General features: G+C 41.5%; 1 protein-coding gene and 1 long non-coding RNA gene across 2 annotated transcripts in view; one reads left to right on the top strand and one right to left on the bottom strand.

Moving 5' to 3' along the window:
- Positions 1–24,663, bottom strand: part of LOC105674690 (uncharacterized) — a 70,716-nt gene that overhangs the window by 7,090 nt on the left and 38,963 nt on the right. The window contains exon 3 of the mRNA XM_012371196.2: positions 325–636. Coding sequence (XP_012226619.1) covers positions 325–636 — 312 coding nt within the window. The remainder of the gene's footprint in view (positions 1–324; positions 637–24,663) is intronic.
- Positions 19,635–20,652, top strand: LOC136998422 (uncharacterized). Its single transcript, XR_010888991.1, has 2 exons — positions 19,635–20,000; positions 20,175–20,652. It is a non-coding gene; the product is annotated as an uncharacterized lncRNA (long non-coding RNA).

Consider the following 24,663-nt stretch of genomic DNA (forward strand, 5'->3'; position numbering starts at 1 on the left):
CCGGCTGCGTGCGGCAACAGACAGACGAGGGCGTTACGCCGTGTCGACATATTGCCAATTTAATCTTACAGCATAGAATATAATTATATAAAAGCAGCAATATATCCGTAACGCATAAGGCAGCTGCCTTCCACGTGTGTATTTTCAAATACTGCAAACACTTTGCGAAGATATTATATTTAAAAACTGCGCATGCGTCGAAACAATTCAAATGTTCAAACAATCGCTAAATTCGTTGAACGATGCGCATGGATTTCTTCACTCGGGCCTTTACGAATCCCAATCGTAACGTTTCGACGGAAAGACTGCGACTTTTCCTCTCACCTGTTCCGGGTTGCGGAGGTGAAGATCCAAATGCGCCCCGTACGGATGCTCCTCGCCATCCGGGAGCTCCAGTCGCGGCGGCAGGTTGAGAGCAAGATCCTGCCGGACGCTGTCCGCGCGAATCGCACGATCTCTCGCCGCGGCGATCATCACCTCCTGTACGTCTCTGCGCCTTCTGGTATCGCCACCGCCACCGCCACCGCCATCACCGCCGCCGACTCCACCGCCCATCGCACCGGCAGTTGGGTCATTTTCCGCCGTTGCTCCGCGTCCGCTGCTGCCGACCTCCATTCCTTGGCTCACCGACAGCATCTGCAAAGCCGACGATCGATTTTACGTCTTTGAAAAAGATAGCGGTGCGATATAGATATATATCTGTCAGTGAACGAATTGCCATAAATTTTCGATATTGTTAATTCCCGCCGAAACGTATAACGATGTTATCGTTGTACTTTTTCGTTTCCTCGAAAAGTAGATTTCTTAATAACTTCACAGTTAAATCGACTGCACGCAAAAAAAATCGTGAATAAATTAATGCATGAAATTGTTTGACACGTGTAGTTGTGTAGATATTAATGCTGTGCTATTGCACTCTCCGCGTTCACGTATAACTCAGTATAAATCATATCATTATATCCATAGATTAATCTGTCTGTGACAACAATCTGACATCAACTATTCCTATAATCGAACGAATACTCTGATTCGGAACTTCTGCTGTTGTACACAAAATAAAACTCGTCAATCTATATAATAAATATGTGTGCTTTGAAATACGCATTTACTGAAAATGAAAACGATTTGTGTGAAACAGATTTCAAATACTTGATACAAGGAGCAAATAATCGTGTTTAAACACACCTGCAAACATATTCGCGAATTTCAGAATTCTGCAAATTACGACGATTTGGTCACAGTATGAAGTCGTTCCCGCTAATAAATATTCATCAAAATTAATAAAGCTAATTCTTTGCCGCTCGCATAGAATTTTGTATAATTTTAGCTTCTGTAAGACAACTTTTTCAGTTGTTAGCACAATTCGAGATTTTATCAATGAAACTGTCAGTCAATCGAATCCTCAACTAAGTCTCGATTAACTAAACTTATTCGACTCATTCGAAACATTTCTGTCGATATTATAGATATTCAGTTTAAAACCTCGACTCACGCATATACGTACGCGTACGATCCGTTCGTAAGAGATAAGCCGAGGAACTATCACGTCGTTGATAGTTGACAGCACAGGATGATGTGGTTCGTGGTACGCACATGGGGAGATAAGAAGGAGAATGTTGCACGAGCTTGGCGTGCCAACGATATAACGAAGCCGTGTGCAAACAAAACTCCACACGCTTCCTTTTGCGCTGCATTTCGCACATTCAATTGATCGCAGATCAAAATAGATTGATTATGCTCGATCGTCAAAGTTTTGTCGCGCGCGTGTTCGGAAACATTCCGATCTTAACATATTCATTACGCATTACATTCCATATTTTATTATGCTTATTTGCTTATTTGAAATCATTTTTGAATATTGAATATGAATATTGACAGATCTAATCGATCAACTTTAATTATTGAAGAAAGCAATGTGTATGCAAGATTAAGTATATATTTTATGTTACAATATTATGGCTACACAGACACACTATTTGATATTTTATTGATTTATAACAATGTGAAAGATGCGTGAATCTGTGGGAAGAACTTTTTCCCATCAATTTCGTTCCCAAGAATGTCGTCTACTTTGTTAAATCATAATACATAGTAAGAATGTTTCAACCGATATGATTTTACGACAACTTGATCGCGATTTAACGAGCCATAGCCGATAGAAAGCGTTTCTCTCGCGAGCATTAGCCGGCACGTGCGCGCGTTAACGACCGGCGGGTTGGTCGCTCGCGTTAAAGCTTTAAAGGGGTTTGCAGCACCCCTCTGCGTTCTCGCGCTCGTCCGAGGCCGTCGAAAGGGAAAGCGGAAGAGGGACGCAGCGGCGGCGGCGGCGGCGGCGGCGGCGACAACAGTGCGAGGGTGTGCGGCGGAGACAGCAACGATAGGAGCGACTGACACACAGAAGGATGAGCGTTCGTCGGTGTCGCTCGTGTATATCGATCGACTTGCGGTGTAACATTACGCGGAAAGCAGATGCGACGTCGTGAGAAAATTCTCCTATTCTTACGCAATCAGATAGTCCTGCTACTTGTTCCTTTGTTAACGATCTTCAACATATTTCTTTCGTTATTTATTTATACGCACCTTTGATGTGTTTGGCACGCTGTACAATTTGTGCAGTGAAGTTGTACATTTTATTTATTTAAACTTTCTAATCCTCTTATTTGTAAAATACTTTATATAAGCTGTTATTAGCTATATAAGAAAACAATTTAAAACGCGTCGACATCTTTCAAATGAGAAATCTATGACAGATGAGTAGAATGGATGAAAAATTAATGAAGGAAAAATATGGAGCAAGTATATTTCTATTCTCATTGGAATGTAGAGTCATTTGGGATATAAGACGAGATTAAAAATGTTCTTACGGAAACAAAACGAAAATGTCGGCGATCTGAAGAGAAAACCGTCCTAACACGTGACTTCGGAACGAAAACCAATGTCATTCTTTGGGGCGAAGCGGAGGAAGGCAAAAGAATTTACGTGCCATATAAAGGAATGCGCTATATTTAGTGCATACGCCATTTTCTTCCATCTGCTTTCAAGTCATGTGAACTGGTTTCAAACTGACAGAGTAGTAATTAGTCGAGATTATTTAATAACAACTATATCGCGTATCATATCATATCGTAATCATTGTAATATATCTATGATATTATCCGGATTGCAACCAAAAATAGTACATTAATACTCGGAATGTTAATTTTATCGCATATCTCTAAATGATTTGTAATTTACAATAATAGTGAAAATTAAGGGCTTATTTCCATTATTTCTCTTTTCAGTGAAATCAAGCGAAAGCGATTAATTGAATAAAATCTAAAAATATGTCTAAAAACGTCTCGATCTTTCTCTTCCATTATTCCATTCAAAGAATCGAAGCTATAGGCCTGAGATGGATCAAGTAGTTAAATAAAGATAAAAAGTTTTCAATTTCGTGATTATCCTCGGATGTTTTATTATATTATAATAATATATTTCATGTTGCATAACGACGAAATTATTCATATCGAGCGACGTTGCCGGCGCAGCGGGAACAAGAAGAGCGAGGATGAACGATAGAAGATAAGAGGCGAGTGCAAAGTCACTCGACCGATCGATCGCAGATAGAGTTGGTCGGTGAAAAGCGATGAAGAGGCGGGCGTTTACTCGCGCTGGTGCACGATGCTCCGGAACGTCATAGCGGTTCGCAAAAGCGCGAGGATTATGGCGTTGTAACGGACTTTATGGCTCCCCGAACCGCGCTGCTGGCACCTCGGTGGACCGTAAAACCGCAGTCACTCTCTCGCAGTTGCAGCTCGTTCGATACTGTTACGCCCGCTCGAAACATGACACCGCCATCGTCGCCATCGCCGCTGCCGGATTCTCGATTGAAATTGCAGTTTCAGAAAAGGGTAAAACTTGGCCGTATCGATCGTTCGTTCGCTCACGAGTTTTGCACGCCCCCGGGAAACTTATTCCCGAGCTATTCTCTACCCGGGGTTGGACGTCAAAGTCGGCGTCGAAGTTGGCGACGGTATTTCGAGAAACTTCGTGGATGTAACTTGGTATCGAAACGCGAGGCGTTAAGTCCCGATGTTGCAGCTACGCGACCGACCGACTGCTGTGCCGACGTTTATATTTTTATCGCCGATATTAAAGGAATGATTGCAAATGTTGAAATTGAAAGTGAAGGCGTATCTCGCGAGTAAGCGAGTAAGTATCGACCGACCGACAATTATAAATAATTGACTTTTATTTTCCTCACTAATGAATTATACTGTAATTCGTTTCAGGAAAAAATCGGAAAAAGAGAATATTTTTGTAAAACCTTCTGAAAGAAAAAAAAACTAAATTAAACTAAACAAATGCAAAATATTTAAAACGTAAGAACGTGTGAAATGTGAACCATTTATATAGCTTTTTTATCCGCATTCTTTCCACTTCATTTTTTGCTACACACAAATGTTTTCTACCAGAGAGAATCTATCCAACATATTTTCTTTCAGAAGATATATTTGCGAAAAATATACAATATTTGTACTACCTATCGTTTGATCAATGTCTCGCCTCGAAGCCCATGCCGAAACAAACAACGATTAAAATATACGTCAGCCAATCGTGCATTGCCGATAAAGCGTGTATAATTTTTGACGTCGACGCGCATCTTTTAGATTACGCAATCTCTACGTCGTCGTCTTAACCTTGTCTGCGATGCAATTTTTTTTTTATTACACTCAATGCAAAGTGCACATGCACTCCATCTCCCAATATATTTTAATATATCAAAAACTGTATATAAAATCGATCGAGTATACGAAATATAAAGTACAAATAAGAAATAATCGCAATATGTATGCAAATATATATTGTAGAATTTAGAATTTTCCCAATTTCTCATTTCTACGTTTCGTACTCCCTATTAGCAAAATATTGATGAAATCAAATTCGCGGAAAGATACATCAATCTCCTTTTCCAACTGTCGAAGGCTAAAATTGACGTTTGCTTGTACTCTCGTGTCGCATTCGCGTACACAAAAGTGTCGCCTTTTTTGGAAAGAGCTTCTGTAGTATTATATATATATCTCGATCAATTTGCACAGCGCGCGGATATCTCTTTTATTATTCTGACGAGCAATAGTGATCCAACGATAACAAGCCGGGAATATCGTTTGTAAGTTTTCTCTCCTGCTCGTCATGATCGCATCATATGTACAAATCGAATTCGACGTGATTACATTTGTTCTTGTTTGCATAGTACCGATTGTGTCATTTGGCCATTACGTGATACTCGAAAAGTGCTGCTACAATTATTTATTTTTATTATTTATCTACATTAAAACCAATTAATTATCAAGATGTCTTCTAGATAGACTTTCTAATGTTTGCACGTAATAAATCCAAAATTAGAATTCAAAATCAAATTGACAAACTACGAATAACACAACCTTAATCACATTATTGTGAATATTTCATTAATATTTCATTGTATGTAGTTTAAAATGCAACAAATAATAATTTCGTTTGTTAAACTGTAAATAATGATTGACATATTTGGAAGATCGCAGTATCTTAAGAATCGTTGGTTGGTCGCAAATGCTTTTCCATGTTATTCTCGTTCACGTTGTTGTCGATGTCGTTGTCGTCGTCGTCGTCGTCGTCTTCGTCGTTTGGTAAAACGTATCGATCGAGAAGTACATACCACCCTGCATGAGGGCAATGCACTGGGAATATATGATGCATTTGCTGTAAAATGCTGCGACGATACTTTCGCAACACCTGTTATACTTTCGCGCATAAAAGTCGTTAAAAAAAAAATTCCTTTCAACGCGCGAAAAAACTCTTTTCAGCGCTTTCCGAACATTATGACAACAAAAGTCCCATTTTGCGTAAAGATTAATAATTTGATATAATGTGATAAAACGAGAGTAAGATAGAGAGATTAAAAATGACGCAACTGCTGCTCGATTAAGGCTTGACTTACGATTTCTCGATTCATAAATTACATTATATCCGACATATGTCGTGTGATTAATTAAATAAAGAATGAAGAAATATCACGGCTTTTATTAAGAATAGTCACGCGTAGTACCGTTTCATGGGACGATGTCGTGAGACGAGTGTATTTGCACCCTCATATTTTATGCGATATATATACATATTTGAGAAAATTACGAGCAAAATTTTGCGAGTGAAAATGGCTCGTCAAATCGAACGACTATTCGCACTATTTAGATATATTTAAAGTAAGAATTATTGCATCAAAATTGCTATTTATGAAATTAAAAATAAAATTACTGACTACAATTTGATTCGCAGTGGTGTACTTTGTACACTGTACACGCGAATAGTAACTGAATGAAAAATAATTAAAGAATAATAAAAGGCTAAGAATAATTATTTCAAGACTTCAAGAATTTACGTGAAAAATCGTCAAACAATGGTAACGCGTCACGCGCAATCCGAAAACGCCGGAAACATTAGCGTTGCGTCCTGTCGCGTCACGCCAACGAGTGTCGCGTGTATTGTGTATTCGACGACGTACATCTATAGAGGATTAATTACGCGTGTCCGGATAGACGGAGGTCAATAGGCTGAAACGAGACAGGCAGAAAAGCGCGCAATGTGATGTAATTCGCGCATTTGCGTAGGAGGGACAGAGGTGCGCGAGCACACGTAAGTGGGGACACACAAGTGCATATTTACGCAATCCGCCTGCCGTTGCGCAGATGCTTCCCGTTTGACGGAGATAAGCGTTAACGAGGCCTGGATAATAGTAACGGCAACCGTCTAGACGCGACGATTGCGACATGTCCTTTTAAAACACTGCGGCGTCAGGATGCCGTTTTTAGACCGTGATAAGCGACGACACGTGGTTCGACGCGCACTTGCGCGTCGCCTATTTTTAAAACAGTCAAATATTCTTAGAAATTCCATTCGTTATTTTCAATATTTTGGTCTTAATTGCACAACAAACGCAATCAATTTTCGGAAAATTTAAAGAAAACGTTATTTTATTCCATGGCAAAAAATTCTTTAGGATAAGTATGACGTTAATAAATGGCCTGCCATTAAACGTCTTTCCTAAATTAAAAAAAATTCTTAATATAGATTTATAAATGACGAATTTTCGAGAAAAAGAAATAAACTTCTAGAGTCGTGCCAAAACTCAAGATTGTGCGATTAACTTTAGCAGCGGCATACGTGTAGATTTTTTTTCTTTATTTTTTTTTCAACCAGCAGTTACCGCGCTTTCTAATGCGGCTTGTTTCAATTAGAAAATGAACGAGTAAAGATCGCTCGGAGTTGTTTTTTCTTGCGCGGTCATTTACCGCGCGGAATAATTCAACAGAGTGTGCAACCTTCCTATACATTCCTGCTTGCATTTTTCGCCGTTGCACCATCGCCCGGCGAAGCGTTGCTTTACGCCTGAGAAAAATTATTCCACCACTACGCTTTATGTAGATAGGCATAGAAAACGAAGGCCGTTGCCGCCGCACACACGAAAGCGCGTTTCTTCTTTCCAGACATTCTTATGGGTTTTATATATAAAGACGCGAATATATATAAATTCGAACTTGATAATATTTTTTCATAGGACGGGATGTGCTGCTTTCAACACTTGATGCGAGACAAGCGCCGGAATTATTATTTGTGGATACGCGTGACACATTTTACGCGTTAATATTTTTACGTAAAGGTTGTGTGAGCTGAAGCAATGTTTCACTTCAACAAAATTGTGCAAAATATTGAATATTATAGTTTTATCGCGTCAGTCTTTTGATAATTGATTATCGTATTATATTAAACACAATTTTGGCTTGCTTAGCATTCTTTTGAACGAAGGATCATAAAATTTATAAAATCTTTAAATTTATTAATCTCAGACAGATACATTAAATTAAAAGTTGTTGATGAATATTTGTCGGTCTAGCAACATGTAAAGTATCTGAAATGTAGAGCAGAACAATGTGTCTTTCTAAAACTTTCTAAAACTTACAATGCCGAAAAATATAATTATTTGCGACATACATTAAAAGAAAGTACCTTCACTTTTACAAGTAAACCTACCTTTGTGTTACTCGCCGATTTTATTGAAACTCGGTACACTTGTAGAGCGGTCAAAAATAATAGACACGTATTTTTTTTATATCGGCAATAGTGCAACTTCAAGGGTGAAAACAACCTCTAAAAATTCAAATTATCGTTTTTTAAACATTATTTTGATAAATATTGATGTAACAAAGAAATGTTTCGAATAAAAGTTGTAGCTCTTGAAAAAATACATCATTTATGTTGTATGCATTTTTTGCATAGAACCAATATTTTTCGAAAAAAATGAGATAATAGGAAAGACACTCCTTCCGCACTATGCAATGGGTTCCCTCCTCTACCCCCGGAGGGGGAACTCACTGCATTCACACATACACTTTACAACGCGAAGCGAGGTTTCAACCCAACCTATGTGTATAGTTTTTTGATGGTGGAGCCCCCCGCAGGAGGACGGAACACAATGCCTCCACGCATACACTTTACAACGCATTATCTCATTTTTTTCGAAAAATATTGGTTCTATGCAAAAAATGCATAAGACATAAATGATGTATTTTTTCAAGAGCTACAACTTATATTCGAAACATTTCTTTGTTACATCAATATTTATCAAGATAATATTTAAAAAAATGATAAATTTTGACTTCTTTTAGGGGTAGTTTTCACCCTTAAAGTTGCACCATTGCCGATATAAAAAAAATACGTGTGTATTATTGTTGACCGCTCTACAAGTGTACCGAGTTTCAATAAAATCGGCGAGTAACGCAAAAGTAGGTTTACTTGTTAGTAGCGTAAACGGTAAAGCAAGCTGACGTTTTGCAGTATTTGTCTTGTACAATAGTAATCTCATGCCTTGAATGTGTATAAGAATCTTCCAATTATTTTACAAATTTTCTTTAGATTGTATTACAAATTTTATTAAAAATTATCTGTTGCTGCTAAAGCAACATCTTATATCACTCTGTAACAATTTTCTATTTCAACAATAATTATACTTTGCACTTTTCAAATATGCTTATGTAGTGTACTCAGACTTTTTAACGTGGTACTTAAATTTCCAAGTAAGATAAACACTTTGATTGATGATAATGTTAGTGTACATTGTGCTTCTATATATTTGTTATATCATACTTTAAATATAGTACGTATATGATTGAGCAAGCCACCCTCGTATGAGTCGCTCTTGTATAAATGATCTCATTATCGTTCCCCCTCGATCAAGTTGTTTAATAAAATAAATAAAAAACAAAAAAAAACAAAAAAAAGAAGCATCGACCACATTAACCTAATTTTCGATTTGAGCTAATATTTGCACATTTTGCGTAGGCGGCCATGCGCGAGCGTGACGTTGTTTTTCAGGATGATGACCACGTCTGACACATGGGATTTCTTCAGAGAAATCTATCTAAGAGTGTAAAAATAGAATAAAAAATGTTACATTTCTAACCTATTTACTCCATTTACAAAATATCCACGCATTGAAACGCGATATATCTTTCAAATAATAAATCGTTATCGATAATATCAATATTTTTGTATATCAACTTCGTAATAGCTGACCGTTGAGCATTAAATATCTTCGCAGATAATATTCAGTAAAACGTTGTAAAATTAATATTTTAACTCGCAATAATTTTAAACGATTCCTACGTTATGTCTATGTTTTACCTCTAAATACATTTTCTTCTAATTTCAGCGTTTCTCACACTTGCAGATATGATACATGTTTAGCAAAAATTAACAAATATTAAACGAGCATAACATTATTACATTCTATCCAGCTGCCTGCACTCTAACATCTTAGACGATTTCATTTGTGAAATGCGGTTTAAAATACATCACTGTGTCGTGCAGTGTCTTCTACTTATATTAGCGGTTAAATATGGTTCGCGCTTAACAAATATACGAATTATGCGCGCAGCGTGCCGCGCTACGAGCCGACGCATGTTAACGAGACTGCCGTGCTCGCTATACCAACAAGCGCGATTAGAGCAACCGTTAGATCCAACGCTAAATAAATCTCCGTCGAAAGGCTAATGTTCTTCTGAGAAACGACGAAAGCGCCGATTCGAATGCACTTGATTTGCTCTCATGCCACAAATGCAATTTTCTGTATTTTTGTAATGCGTCGAATATATCTTAAAAACTCAATGCTACATGTATGTAACCAATTTTTTATTTATTACTAGACATACACGCGTGCGTTACACGCGCGCCTTCTTTTCTTTCCTTTCAACACTTTAAACTTGTCAAACAGCTGTTAAAATAAAGCTGTCAAAATACAAACTGTCAAACGCAATCATCTCTATAACAACCTCGTCTACGCAAACTTGGCAATAGACAAACCGATCGATAACCGTCGTGATGACAACGAAAAGAGGCCTCGAAAGTAAATAACATGCCTCTTTTAAGGTTACGTTCCAAAACGTCCTCTCCGAGGAAAATTTTACTCAATATAATATAGTATACGTTACGTGTACTATATATTTCGAGTAAAATTGTCCTCCGAAAAGACGTTTTGGAACCTAACCTAAGATAGGAAATATTTATAACTTTTTAGTGAAATTATGTGGATTATAAATTCGTATATTAAATATATCGTGGCCGAAAAAGATTTCACAATACTTAAGGTGACTCGAGCGTGACAGTATTGGCTAAAAATAATGCTTTTGTGAGGAAATAATAGGCTAAGAAATTCTCATTTATAAACACGAAACTACGATTACTGTATTCTGATATGTGTATTAAACTATACATTATGCATTATCGTAAATGTGACAACAATGTATTAATTTATTTATGAATTTCTAACCTGTAAGGTGAAATATCGTGATTGTATATTCTATTTGTGATTGTAATTTTTTTATATTATTAAGTATGTCTGAAATATGTCAAGGGAAATAAGACATAACGAAAAATGGATTAAAAAAGCGCGCATTTACATTAACCTCGTACGTCACAATAATGCAGTGTTGTCACATTGTTATATCAGTGCTTCATCACTAAGTAAGTAGTGTAATAGAAATCTTCAAATTTCAAACTTTAATTTCTCAATAATTAACAAGTAAACTATTGTAATTTTTTTCTAAAAGCTTCATTATGACTTCATTTATTATTAACTAGTTTTTTATCAAAATCATTAGAACAATTGCAGCAATATAACAACTTTTGCCATAAGACTCTGCGTAAAAGTTTTTTACTTTAAAGTCGAATCAGTAATTAATAAGTCAATATCATTAAAGTTGTGAAATTACATTCATGAAGTCACTAAGTATAAATGGTATAAATATTAATAATTTCTTGAGAAAATTAATCACCTCAAAGGTGTCAGTGTGTCATACAGAGTCTGCTAATGAACAGCTGCCATTTCTGAGACTCGTGTTCACGAGATCAATCTCAAGAATCACAGGCTGATGACATTTAAAAGTGCCACGTGAAGGTATCAACCGACGTTCATTCGCTCTTTTGCGATGAACAGAAGAGAGAGAGAGAGAGAGAGAGAAAGAGAGAGAGAGAAAGAGAGAGAGAAGGGGGAGGGGGGTATTGTCGATGCACGAAAGAACGAGATAGAGGAGTAGAGCAGCCGACCCAGACGAGAAAACTGCAGTGAAAGCCTGCCTCGCATTCTGTGCCAGACGGAAGAAACATACAAGGCAGACAGTGTAACGGCCTCTCTCGCGTTCTCCGCTTCTTTTATTATACCACCTCTCCCTTCGAGAGTTCGATACAAGAGTTCCCGAACGCACCTTTCCACCCCCGTTCTCTTTTCTCCCTTCCCTCCTTCTCGCCGTCGCGACGCTTGCTCATTCTCGCAACAATGAAGAAAGAGACGAAGAAGCGGAATGAGTCTCATAGTCAGTACAGTTATATTTTTGTACCGTGCAGCATAAAGAATGCCACCTATCTAGTTGCGTATCAAGCGATATTGAGCGTCAACAACACTTGAGATTCTTAATCTTCCATCTCTCTTTCTCCGTCCCTCAAAAATGTTCATAATACCAAGTTTCCAGTAAAATTCATGCTACTTTCCACTTTTCAATCATTTCTCGTATTTTAATTGAAGAGTATAGCAATTTTTAATTTAAAATAATAGGAGAATGTGAACTGTCGTTGAGTGAATTGTGATTTAATCAGATCCGTACTTGGAAGAGACAGACAGCTTTGGAAAACTAAAGAAAAAGTATTTTTTTAACATCTGTGTACTGAGAATTTATGCGACAATCGCATCAGTAGATTTCATCAATTTGATTTGCAAAATTAAAGAATATTTTATCCGAGATATATTGCTCTTTCACATAAATTTAATGCACATGTATGTGTAAATCATCTATGCAAAGTGCAGTACACCGGGAGATATCTCGGCAGAGGTAATTTTTTTTTGCACGCACTAATCGCATAAAATACTTTCACCGACATGACGCATCGTACGTCTGTCGTAATTTATATCATTATGTGCCTACGTGTTGACCATCAACTGAAATAAAGCTTCGGACACACAATACTATCGCCTAGAATTGCAGTATTTAAAAAAGCGTTTTTGCGCCACTTTATTTAATCTAATTACAGACGAATTAAGAAACATTTAAAAGCAGTCCATTTTTCGATTTATTTTCTCGTATATCTGTTTGTGTTAATAGATGAGAAAATCTAATTTTAATACAGAGAATATTCTAATATAATCGTTTGAAATTTTAATGACAGCTGTTTCACGTGAAACAAGCTTTCACAAATTATATTTCAAGAATCTAAATGAATGAGCAGGAATTTGTCTTTTGGTAAATTTATAATCAATTTTATTTTATGGTAATTTAATTTAATTTTCGCGGAAATTAAGGAACAGACAGATTCTGGTCAAGTTTCGCTATAAGAATTCGGAAAGGTCGAGTTCAATTTCCGATAATACAAAAATATATCTTACAGCGATTATAAAAATGTAGATAATTCTCGATTTCTATTTATAACACCAAAATTTCAACAGACTAAAATGACATGTATCGAGTTTGTCGCAAGAGAACAATCCTAAAATTGCAATAAAGAAATATCCATAGCTTGATAATTAAATTCAACGAAATTTAATACGATCCTCTTTAAAAACATTTTCTAGCACATGATACAATTCATTTGGAACAATCGTATCGTCGTATTCGCATTAGCACGCTCGACGTCCGAAGACTGTGCGAAACCCAATGAACAAGGAGACGCATCGAGCGGCGAGAGAAAAGAAAAAAGCATTTGCATACCACTAGTGCCATGTCGCGTGGTTTCGACCCCTGGACGTGGAGGATTCGCGCGCCCAGTTCGAGTAGTTTCCTGCGCAGCTGTTTCACGGAGACGCCGAGCGTCTGCATGTAGCGACGCCTCAGCTTCATTTGAACGGAGAAACCGCCAGGTTGTTGTCGGCGAGCCGGAAACAACCACTGGCCGTCGACGTCGGCCGGCCTCGTCGAGTTGACATAAACGCACCACCGACACTTTCGCCTGCCACGATCTCTTCCAACAGTTTGCCGAATAGCACTCGCTCCGGTCGTCGTCGTCGTAGCAACAACAACCGCACCGATCACCAACTACTATTACTACTGCTGGTCACCAGAACGCGACATTTTTCGCTTCGCTCGTCGACTCGTGGCGCATCGAACGGTGCGCTTTCGCGGAGGAAAGACACTGTCACGGCAGTCAATTCCACCGATGATGATGTCGATGACGGCGATGACGGCGATGACGGCGATGACGGCAATGACGGCGATGACGACGACGACGACGACGACGACGTTCGATCGGCGAGGCCCGTTAGGAGGAAGCGACCCCGTTCCCACTTAATTCGATTGTATCCGGTGCTCCGCGCTCCGCTGGCGATTCCACTTAACCATAAGCGTTACGGTCGTTTAACGGCTTGCGTCTAATGGGAGCAGCAGCGCGACTGTGTTATCCCCTTCCATAGCACTGCATATCGCCGCGGGAGAAGGGAGAAGACTTTTCTCTCTCTCTCTCTCTTTCCGTCCGAGTGTCTGCTGTCGCCTCGTAGCGTAGGATTCCCAGAAATTTCCGAGAGAGAGAAAAAGAGAGAGACGAATCACTCAGCACTCTCGGCCAGGTCAGTATTATCGGAAAGTCTGCTGGCGTACGCGCGCGCCGTTTCGCAGACGTTGAATGACGTCGAGATACACAGCCGGCAGCAGTAGTCTAGACAGGCCCGACCTTGACTCCCGAAATCATCTCGCGCGTTCGTGTCGTCGCCGTTTTTGCATCGCTGGTCGCTGTTGCGCGTCCATCAGTCCGCGGGGATCTTTCAGTCTTCCCATTAGACAGGTTTTCACTGTCACGTATCACCGCGAATCCCCGCCACAATTTCCGATGCGATATTCGTCCCGCAAACAAAGCCGAAGAGAGGCGTCGATGCAAAAATCACATAACGTCAGAGCGTTGTCACACACAGAGACGTTCACACAGACGTTACGCCGCGATATACCGATGGCGTCCGTTTGTTCTCGCGGTCGTGTGTCACGTCTCGACGATAATCATAGGACGGAGCGGATGTGTCCGGCGTGCGCGAAAAATCGGAGCGAAGCTTGGGATAACACTTGGGTGTCGCGACGATGACGGTGGCAGCGGCGGCGGTGGCGACGGCGGCGGCAGCGGCGACGACGGCGGCGACGACGACGCTCGTTGACGCTACACCCGATGCATTCCAGGTTTCGCGGCAGACTGAACGCGTCCAGTGTCTGTCAGACTGCAGCACCATCGACTCTGCCGTCCTTCCTCGCCTAACCCCTCTCCTGTCCGCCAACCCCACTCCAAAGTCACAGAGTGTTTCCCCTTCGTCTTCCATCTCATCGCCGCCGCCGCCGCCGCCGCTGCTGCTGCCGCTGCTGCTGCCGCCGCCACCGCCGCCACCGCCGCCGCCGCCGCCGCCGCCGCCGCCGTCGCCGCCGCCGCCGTCGCCATCACCACCAGCACTATCACCAACGCTGCAGCCGCCGCCGTCGGCGCAGTGGCCGCATTTACCTCTTTCTCGCACTCCGCGTCTCGTCTCATTTTCCCGCAGGGTGCAAGCAGCCCGAGACTTATCGGCTGCTCTCTCGCACCCGCGGCACACCAGACGCCACGCTATATATATGTGCGTATATATCGCGAATGCCGATCCACCGGCTGATTAGTCCGGCGTGTCGCACAACGCAAAAATCATTCGTGTTCCGCGCACGCTGTCTCACTCGGCGGAGCGTTTATTCTCTCTCTCTCTCTCTCTCTCTCTCTCTCTCTCTCTCTCTCTCTCTCTCTCTCTCTCTCTCTCTCTCTCTCTCTCTCTCTCTCTCTCTCTCTCTCTCTCTCTCTCTCTCTCTCTCTCTCTCTCTCTCTCTCTCTCTCTCTCTCTCTCTCTCTCTCTCTCTCTCTCTCTCTCTCTCTCTCTCTCTCTCTCTCTCTCTCTCTCTCTCTCTCTCTCTCTCTCTCTCTCTCTCTCTCTCTCTCTCTCTCTCTCTCTCTCTCTCTCTCTCTCTCTCTCTCTCTCTCTCTCTCTCTCTCTCTCTCTCTCTCTCTCTCTCTCTCTCTCTCTCTCTCTCTCTCTCTCTCTCTCTCTCTCTCTCTCTCTCTCTCTCTCTCTCTCTCTCTCTCTCTCTCTCTCTCTCTCTCTCTCTCTCTCTCTCTCTCTCTCTCTCTCTCTCTCTCTCTCTCTCTCTCTCTCTCTCTCTCTCTCTCTCTCTCTCTCTCTCTCTCTCTCTCTCTCTCTCTCTCTCTCTCTCTCTCTCTCTCTCTCTCTCTCTCTCTCTCTCTCTCTCTCTCTCTCTCTCTCTCTCTCTCTCTCTCTCTCTCTCTCTCTCTCTCTCTCTCTCTCTCTCTCTCTCTCTCTCTCTCTCTCTCTCTCTCTCTCTCTCTCTCTCTCTCTCTCTCTCTCTCTCTCTCTCTCTCTCTCGGATTCTGTGCGCGGTGATGCATCAAGGGCATCTCGATTGACTTCCGATTAAGACGTCGCTTCCGTGATAAATCTCACTCAACTCTTAAAAAAAGTCAATACGAAAGCCACATGACGAAGATCAATTCTCCTGTAGTAGCGTGTGTTCATTTACAAATACGTATATTAAAATAATAGCTTTAATTATGAATGATTCTCGGATTTATAATTGCGAGATGATTCGCGGAATCTCGAATCGAATTCAACGGATGAAAGATTCAACGATCGAATCGATCGATGATAAAACTGCACAAATAATGATAAATATTTTGTGACATATTGCACTTGTATTAAACTTTTATTATATCAGCTCGTTTTATAAGTCTCGTCTTTTTTTATCAAAAGTTTCACGTGTAATTACAGAAAAGCATTACGAGTTCAATCGTCAATGTATTCTCCATCGTTTTTTTATCACCCCTTTCCATTTAATTAACTTTTCGATCCCTAACTTATAAAAACTTTGTGATTTAGAATTAAAATGGTCTTTGATGTCATTTTTGACATCATCAAAATTTCTTCAAAATCTCGAAAACCATCTTTAACATGTTCTTGCATCTCGGGATTGCGGATAAACCAAATTCATGTTTTTAGTTATCACTATTGCTTTATATTTTTTTACAAAATTCATAAAGCACACAATGTCGCAAATGTTCTTGATTTGAGCTTTCGGATGCCACCTTTTGATCACTCTGTCAATCTTTTTGAAATTTGCACCAGTTAAAGATTAAATACTAATAAGCAAAATAAACAAAAAAAAACTAAAAATCATCGTGGTTTTAACAGGTAGGGAACAATACTTTATTGAAAATCGATGATGAAAAAACGACTTATGAGACTTATAAAACGATGCTAATGGCAAGGAAATTATTTTCATTTCTGGCGTATCGAGATCAATGAAAAATTAAGGCAAATTGCCGATTTAATATGCGTGATTAACCCGGATGTGTATAATCATCTAGAATCCATTTTTGTTTGATTGCGAGACTAACAATCGGACTAATGATGAAACAATGAGTAAAATGTTTCAACATTGTTATTGAAATGCGAGCAGCGCGACACAAACGCGAAAATGACGAAATGTGCGCTAATATTGTTTCACAATTAAATCAGTTCTTTTTCAGTCTTAAAATAGAGCAAGGCTTGAATCGAGCAAAGTGCTCGAAGAGTCAATCAGAAAATCGACGCAACGCGAGTGCTCAAGTACGCGCAACTCGCGCGAGTTAGTCGGAACAATAGGCATTACAATCGATCCTGTTAATTCGCGCGCACATCACATCGTATTTTGCGAAGGACGAAATTATACTTGAAATTGTACCAGCTTGTTATATTTCGGTCTCCATGAATATTGATCGATCAAATGTCGTTTTCTTCTTCAAAATTAATGTGTTGCAAATCGAGTTACTCGATTAATTCGTGTGTGGGATGCCAATGTGATCGCTTTTGTTTTTTAAAAAATTATATAAGAAAATGAATTCAGTGCTCGTTGTATCATTACGCTTCAACGGTTGACAATATTGAAAGTTTGCTTCAAAATTTTCGAGCAAATTATCGACTCCGAATTTAACTACTAACGTGATTAACATTTAAACAACTGCGCCGAAAATAAAATATTACGTACATTGAAATAAAAATCTACGTTTTATCTTCGTCGAATCAATTCTTTTGCCGCTCTTTATACATTTAATTACATCTGCTTACGTTTCTGGCAAAGTAATAATATTAGCTTTACCAATGTGACGTGTATCATTAAAAACTCATCGCACTATTTTACGAAACATCTCTATCGAAGTGCATCGATCGCTTCGCCACGAGGCAAATCTGTTTATCGGGAAAAGACGGAGTGAGAGAGTGACGAAATCAACGGAGTCGACCCATTTTCGTGGACGCGTGTTTCGCGTGCGTCACACTATGTATTTGTCGCTTATTGTGACATAATTCGGACGGTCTCGTTTTCGATCTAGTAAAAAGAACGCGGCTAACGCGACTGATGGACGGTTGGTCCTCCCGACGGAATTTCGACATTGCCCCCGATCACGAGTAGACGCGGTGCATACACACACACACACACACGATATACACGGGCATGTACGCGCACACCGTTAAGATACCACCAGACACCAGTCGCCCGTCTCCTTCTCCTCCCCTCACCCTCTCTGGCTTGTCGTGTCGTCGTCTCGCATTGAGAGAGAGGGACGATCCGTCGGTCTCACCGATAATTTCTCACACCCGCGCCCGTGAGAGCGAGTTAGCAAGCGCACGGTCGACCAAGCAGGAGTATGAGAAAGAGAAAGTAGAAGAGGGAAAGGGGGGGGAGAGAGAGAGAGAGAGCTGGAGCGGTCGGTAATGGTGGTGACGCCGCGCCGGTCGGGGTATGATGAGGGACGAAAAACAGCAAGAGAGAAAGAGGACCGAAAGAGAGAAAGAAGAGAAACTCGAGACCGGATAAAGCGCGAGAAGAAGAAGCGAAAGGAGAAAAAGAATAAAAGAGATGAAAGCAAAAGAAAGATAAGCTCTCTCTCTTTCTTTCGCGCGCGCGCGCGCATAAGCACCCTGTGCGACATCGTCATCTCACTGGACCGTCGTCAGTGAAATCGCACTTTAAGGGACACCTAACAGTGATGTAGGGAACGGACGGGCCTCGGGGAACCCTCCTCGCTCATCTTCTCACCGCAGCCAAGGTCGCCTGTCGTCGGCGTACCGTCTGTCTCCGACGTCGTTTCGTTCGTCGGCGATCCCGACGTTTGTACGCGCGCGCTGCGCGTGACGGCGTATAGTCATCATTGAGAGAAAGAGAAAGGCGGGTCTCGGTAGCGAAGGGAGGAAGCGAGAGGGACGGAGAGAGAAAAAAAACGTCTCCTCTCGTGTCTCTTGGTCTTATTTATCGTACGGCGTGTAGACGCCTGTCGTTACGAGACGACCGGCGACAGCGCAGACCTGCCGCCATCGCTGGTGTTTGTGCGCCCGCGGCACGCTCGCGGAATTCCGACGTCGTTGTTTACCAGCCCGAATTAACCGCTTCGTATACGCTCGGCGATATAACGCGTATAATTAACTGCTCGCCGCCCCTCCCGCCCCGCGAAGGGACGCGCCTCGTAATTTGCGCCAAGCAGACGAAACAAGACTAGACAACGAGGAAATTGTCCTCCTGCCGTTCGCCTACGCGGAAGTTTGCCACGAAAATTCTCACGCTCCGAGATTTTCCCTCTGTCTCGAGCGCTTGGCTCAGTTTTTAACGGTTCAACATTTGTGTCGGTGAAGACGCAGACATTTCGAGACGCCGATAAATTATAAAAATAAAACTCGATCGTATGAGACAAGAAGCTTTTACTGCACGGCGCAATAAAAGTGACTTGATGCTTCTTGCGAGATTTTACGATTGCATTTTGCGCGACGACGGAGCGCGTGCGTCGAGCGTGCAGCAGTCGGCGCGTGCATCATTGCGCTTTTCCTCCGATTCATGACGACCGAACGACGACGATGACGACGTCGACGGACGACGATGAGTATGGCGGTGGCAAAGACGACGACGGCGACTGCTGTTGTTGCTGCTGTTGTTACTGCTGTTGCTGCTGCTGTTGCTGCTGCTGTCTCCTATTCAGACTTTATCGCCGGCGCGTGTCCTGCGGACGACGTGGCGACGCGATTGCGCGTGTGTGACGTCGCTTAACACGTACACACAATGTACTCGTACGCGCGCAAGCTCGCACGTATCTCTCTGTGTGCGATGAGACACGGCCGCTATGGGTGTGTGCGTGCGCGCGCCGTCTAGACGAAAGGTTGTTGGGATCGAAGGCGAGGATCGGCGGGGGTGGGAGGAAAGACAACGGCATGGCGAAGGGACTGAGCAGCAACGCTGCTCGGCGGCGGAGGTGGAAAAAGGCCAGGGAGGGCAGCGAGACGGGAGATAATGGAGGGGGGAGGGGGGGGCATGATAACCGGCTATCACCGGGGTGATCATCCAGCGACTCGACCAGAACTTGCAAGTATCGCGCGCCTTCGTCCGTTGGCTTCCCATCAGTCTCTCTCGGTGAGAATATTTTTCCTGTCATTTCATCTTTCAACAAAATATAGTATACTAGATTTCTCTTCTGTCAATATTTTCGCAATAACGCACTTTTCAAGGCACCGCGGCCTTTTGCTCGATAAACTTCCAATTTTTCTTCCACATCGCACAGTCTTCGATTGTACATAATGTGTGCAGAAATAGAATCGTTGGATCATCACGTGTCGTTGCCGGCTGATTTCGACGCGAACTTGGGAAATGTGACAGCTACAACAACGCTGTGGTGCGCGCGAGTGTGCTGGTTATCTTCCGGCGGGCTCGGCAGTTCAGACGCGGTTGACCACCCCTGGGCTATCATATCTCAGGGTCGTCGGTACGGGTCCTCATTCCCTCCCCGACGATCTTTCCCCTTCTTTCTTGCCGCCGTCCTCCTCGTCGCACTCCCGTGTGCTGTTCCTCGTTCTGGCCCGGCTCTGCCGAGCGTGCGGCGTAACCTCTGCCTCCACCACTGCCGCCACCACTGTCGGTATAACCACCTCCAGATCTGTACCACGGCTCTTCGCGCCCACGACGAAAATTTACGCGTTTACATTCGTATGTGCAGAGATGTATAGCGCGTAATATAATGAGAAAATTCTATGCCGAGGTGATCATTAAAGAGGCCTGTCATTCTGTCGCCCTTCTCTTCTTTATCCACTACGACGCGATAACTCTTCTATTCGCCTTCTTCATTACTTCTTTTTTTTAATTTTTTTTTTATTACAGTTTTCTTCACTCCTGTCTGCGCGCAGAGCGAGCACTCGAGAAGCGCGTCAACTTTTCATAATATTCATATCGAATGATCGATTTGAAGACAGAGAGACGTGACAAAGAATTCGTACATGCCTCTCCTTCTTTTTCTTGCATTTCCTCACATTTTTGCAGCATATATTTGAAGCGATCGCAGCGATTCGCTCGTTATTTTCCATCGAAGTCTTTAAAAAATATATTTTGTTTGCTGCTATTTCGATTCGCAAAATCCAAAATAATCCAATGAATATGAGAATATGCTTCGAAGCGAATAATACATCACTTCTAAATGCAACATTTTAGTCGACTCTTTCGAACAAGTTCAGAGTTACCTGGATTATTTTCTATAATTTGTCTCGGAGTATTTTCTCTAATAATATTAACAACAATTTCGATAAACGCGATCAACCGGCGGCATATTGATAAAAATAGCCCGGAGTGATTAAAAATGATTGACTTAACCATAAGAGTTCGAAAACGAAAAAGGCGCGATAAGGCTTGAATGAAAGGAATACTTTTGGACGATATGAGTAGATAAGCTGCAAACACAGCGCGCGAAACAAACGAATAGCGAATGAATTTGTCCTGTGAAGCGCGCGAAAGTATAATCGCTCGGCGATTAAATGCGTGCCAAAGTGCGCCGAGACGAAGACCGCGCCGATGAACGCCGCCATCGCGTATTTTTGCTCGCAAATTCCGCTAATCTCGCCGCGCTTGCGAAACACCGGACAAGAACGGTTCATCCGCGAGCACCTCGTGATTTATTAAACGCGGCGGTGACCCCCGCGATAATCGAAAGAATTCGCTGCCTGACACGCCGTAAAAGCCGACGCGTCAAAACCGATTAATCGCGCCCGGCTGCGGATACGACGGATTAATCGTGGTCGAAATGACGCAAGCTGGAGATGATAACATCTCAGATGTTTAGACTACGTCAATTAATGCTAAAAAATCTGTCGCAACGCTGTGCAATTTTTTCCTGTTTCGATAAAGCGCGAAAATACATATTTATCACACACGAGCGCACACAGAAAAGAGAAGTAAGTTTTAAATCAAACTAACAACAAATCTTTTTATGCACAGATATAGTACAAATGAGTAAATACCTTGCAACATTTTTCTTTTTAACCCATTGATGCAATTAATTGATAAAATAAGTAGTCTTGTTTCAATTTGAATTCATATCTTATTGATTTGTATACAATACGCAAAAATATTTTCCAAGTTATTGGAGTGAATCTTTTCTCGAATTGTCACGTTGAGTGTTAAATCGGCAATATGGTAATTTATTAGTTTTACATGATAACTCTTGAACAATTATCAATATCAACGAAAACCTTATTCAAGATTTCAATAAATCCTATATTGCATTGGGAAATGATTTCCAACGATATCCGCATTGGCAGTAATGCCATTACGAACTGCACGTTATAAGAAACCGCACGTGTGAGATATGAAATAAAAATCGCAATGCTCTGCTATTATTGATATCTCGTCGACGCGAAAGAACGCGAAGGAAGGCAGGAGGTGAGAAGGGAGGCTGGTAAAGTTGACAGTGTCGTTCAATTTTCACCTGGTAAGGATTAAAGGCGCATCATCGGCTGACTCTAGTCAGCCGGATTCATCGATCAGATTACAGACGATCGTTTCGGTGTTTGCGAAATCTAAGCTGAGACGAAGAAGACGATGAAGCGATTATTCTCGGTCCGCGAAGGAGTGCAAGGACGACGGAAGGCGCGGAGATCAACCGACCGACCGACCGACCGACCGGCCGGTCGGTCGGTCGGCCGATCGGTCGGTCGGCCGGTCGGTCGGCCGGTGTCTCTCTTGCATTCCTGCTCTCCCTTTTTCTCGTCGGCCGATCTTCCGCAGGGTGACCGACCTCGACGTCGCGCCTGCCGACGTCGCGATCAGGCTGCCGATGAGAGAGATAGCGAGAGAAGAAGGGTCGGGGACCACGTCAACGGCCGGTTTTTTGCCGAGTCGGCGCGAGTTGCGAACGTTTCAACCACGTTGTTGTTAATAACATGTGTGTGCAAGCGCGCGAGCGCACGTAATCGGGATACCGATCCGACGTTTCGAGCGATCGCGTAGCTACAACATAGCGCGATTCTCCCCGCGCTGTCCTTCGCCACGTCTGAGGGGATCGATCTTACTCGCTGGAGAAAACCGGGAAAATCGGGAAAACAAGAAAACTGAAATTGCAGAAAGTACAGCAGTACTTTATCTCAAGATTACGCGCCATTTTACGTCGTGACGACTCCTATCATCATTTCTTCTTTATTACAAGATTTAATATATATGAGCACCTCGGAGGTAAGCTGTGTTAAGTCAAATAAATATAATTTTTTAGGACCAAGATCTAAAGAGATTTTTTACTTTTGATACGCTCTCAATAAAATACTTGTAACGTTTTGCAGATTTGTTTGTATTCACAGATATAATATCAAATTTTGATACGTTTCAGGAAATAAAGTTGCGTGATTACGGAATATGATTTTAATGTGACTTAACTTTACACAGTCAAAATCTCTATTGAAATGATTCGTTGGAAACTGCAATTGGATAAAAATTGAAGTATAGAGTCTTGTAATAACAATAACTCAATTTTCGAAAAAAATGTAACTTAACACAGTTCATATATTTTTTTTCATTGTGGAAAAGTACCGATGTTGAAGATACAAATTTACCTCATTAGTTTCGTTAGTACAATGGGGTAAATAATTTTGCATTTCTGATGGATTTTCTTCTACAACACACATTAATACAGTTGTTCGATTCCGTACGCAAACTTTTCACGGAGCTATCGCGCTGGCTCATCTTTTATGTATATCAGTAAGACGGTGCGGTTGTAAAAAGATTTCTCCTCGTATCATCGAGGGTTCGAACCTACCGATCAAACTGTGAAACAGGCGTGGAACGCGATGGCGTTCATGGGAGGGAAATACGGACGAGCGATATAACGATGGCGAATATGTCTGCAGCGGATAGGTCGGCGTTAACGAGCTAGAAAACTAGCAGAGATTTGCCCGCAAGCGGATTACGGTCACGTCTCGCGAACGATAATAATAACGTGTAATAACGTTATCGCGAGATCCGATTATATCGCGACATAAGGACGTAGTTATCTAGAAGCGCGCAGCCGCGTAACCAGCTTCGTCTACATGCAGTTACGGTAGGGCCGTGCCGGTTGTTAAGCAGCATAATAACAAGTTGCCATAATTAGTTACTGTTTTATAATACATACACACATCAAGTTTAACTGAAAAATAAAAAGAAGATTCAAGCTGCAATAGTTCGCACATGTTCGTTTCAACTTTCCAAGTCGTATATATTGCGCGATACACAGACTGCACTTTAATCTCTTTATTTTTTTTCAACAATTTGTTTGTTTTTGCAAGGGAAATTGACAATTCTATTAAAGAGAAATAGATTTTTTCGTGAAAAAGATATAGTTTTTTTTATGAAGTAATCGCTCCGTTTAATGTATACAATGTATACAAATAATTTTTTTTTGGTGTCGCAAATAAATTTTTAACAAAGATGTAATCCCTCAAAAAAGTTATTGCAAAACAAGTTGACGAGTGCATAACAGTTGACATGCACACTTTTATATGTGCAAATTTAATATCCAATGAAAGATTAATGCCTCGCATACTCGTGCATCAAATGCTAAATATACTCGATTGATGTGTGCGAGTTGTACATACATATACGTATATCGGTCTAATTAAGTCTAATATGAAGATTGCATTCAATGTCAGCATGACAGAAGAGGATCAGTCAGTCGCATTTAACACTAAGCGCGGAGTGAGATTATGGAGCAGCGTGTTTTGCATTATTAACCGAGTCCACTACAAATCTTCAAAACACCACCGTGCAATCGACGGATAAATCA

This window comes from Linepithema humile, chromosome 3, assembly GCF_040581485.1.
Source record: "Linepithema humile isolate Giens D197 chromosome 3, Lhum_UNIL_v1.0, whole genome shotgun sequence".
NCBI classification, from domain to species: Eukaryota; Metazoa; Arthropoda; class Insecta; order Hymenoptera; family Formicidae; genus Linepithema; species Linepithema humile.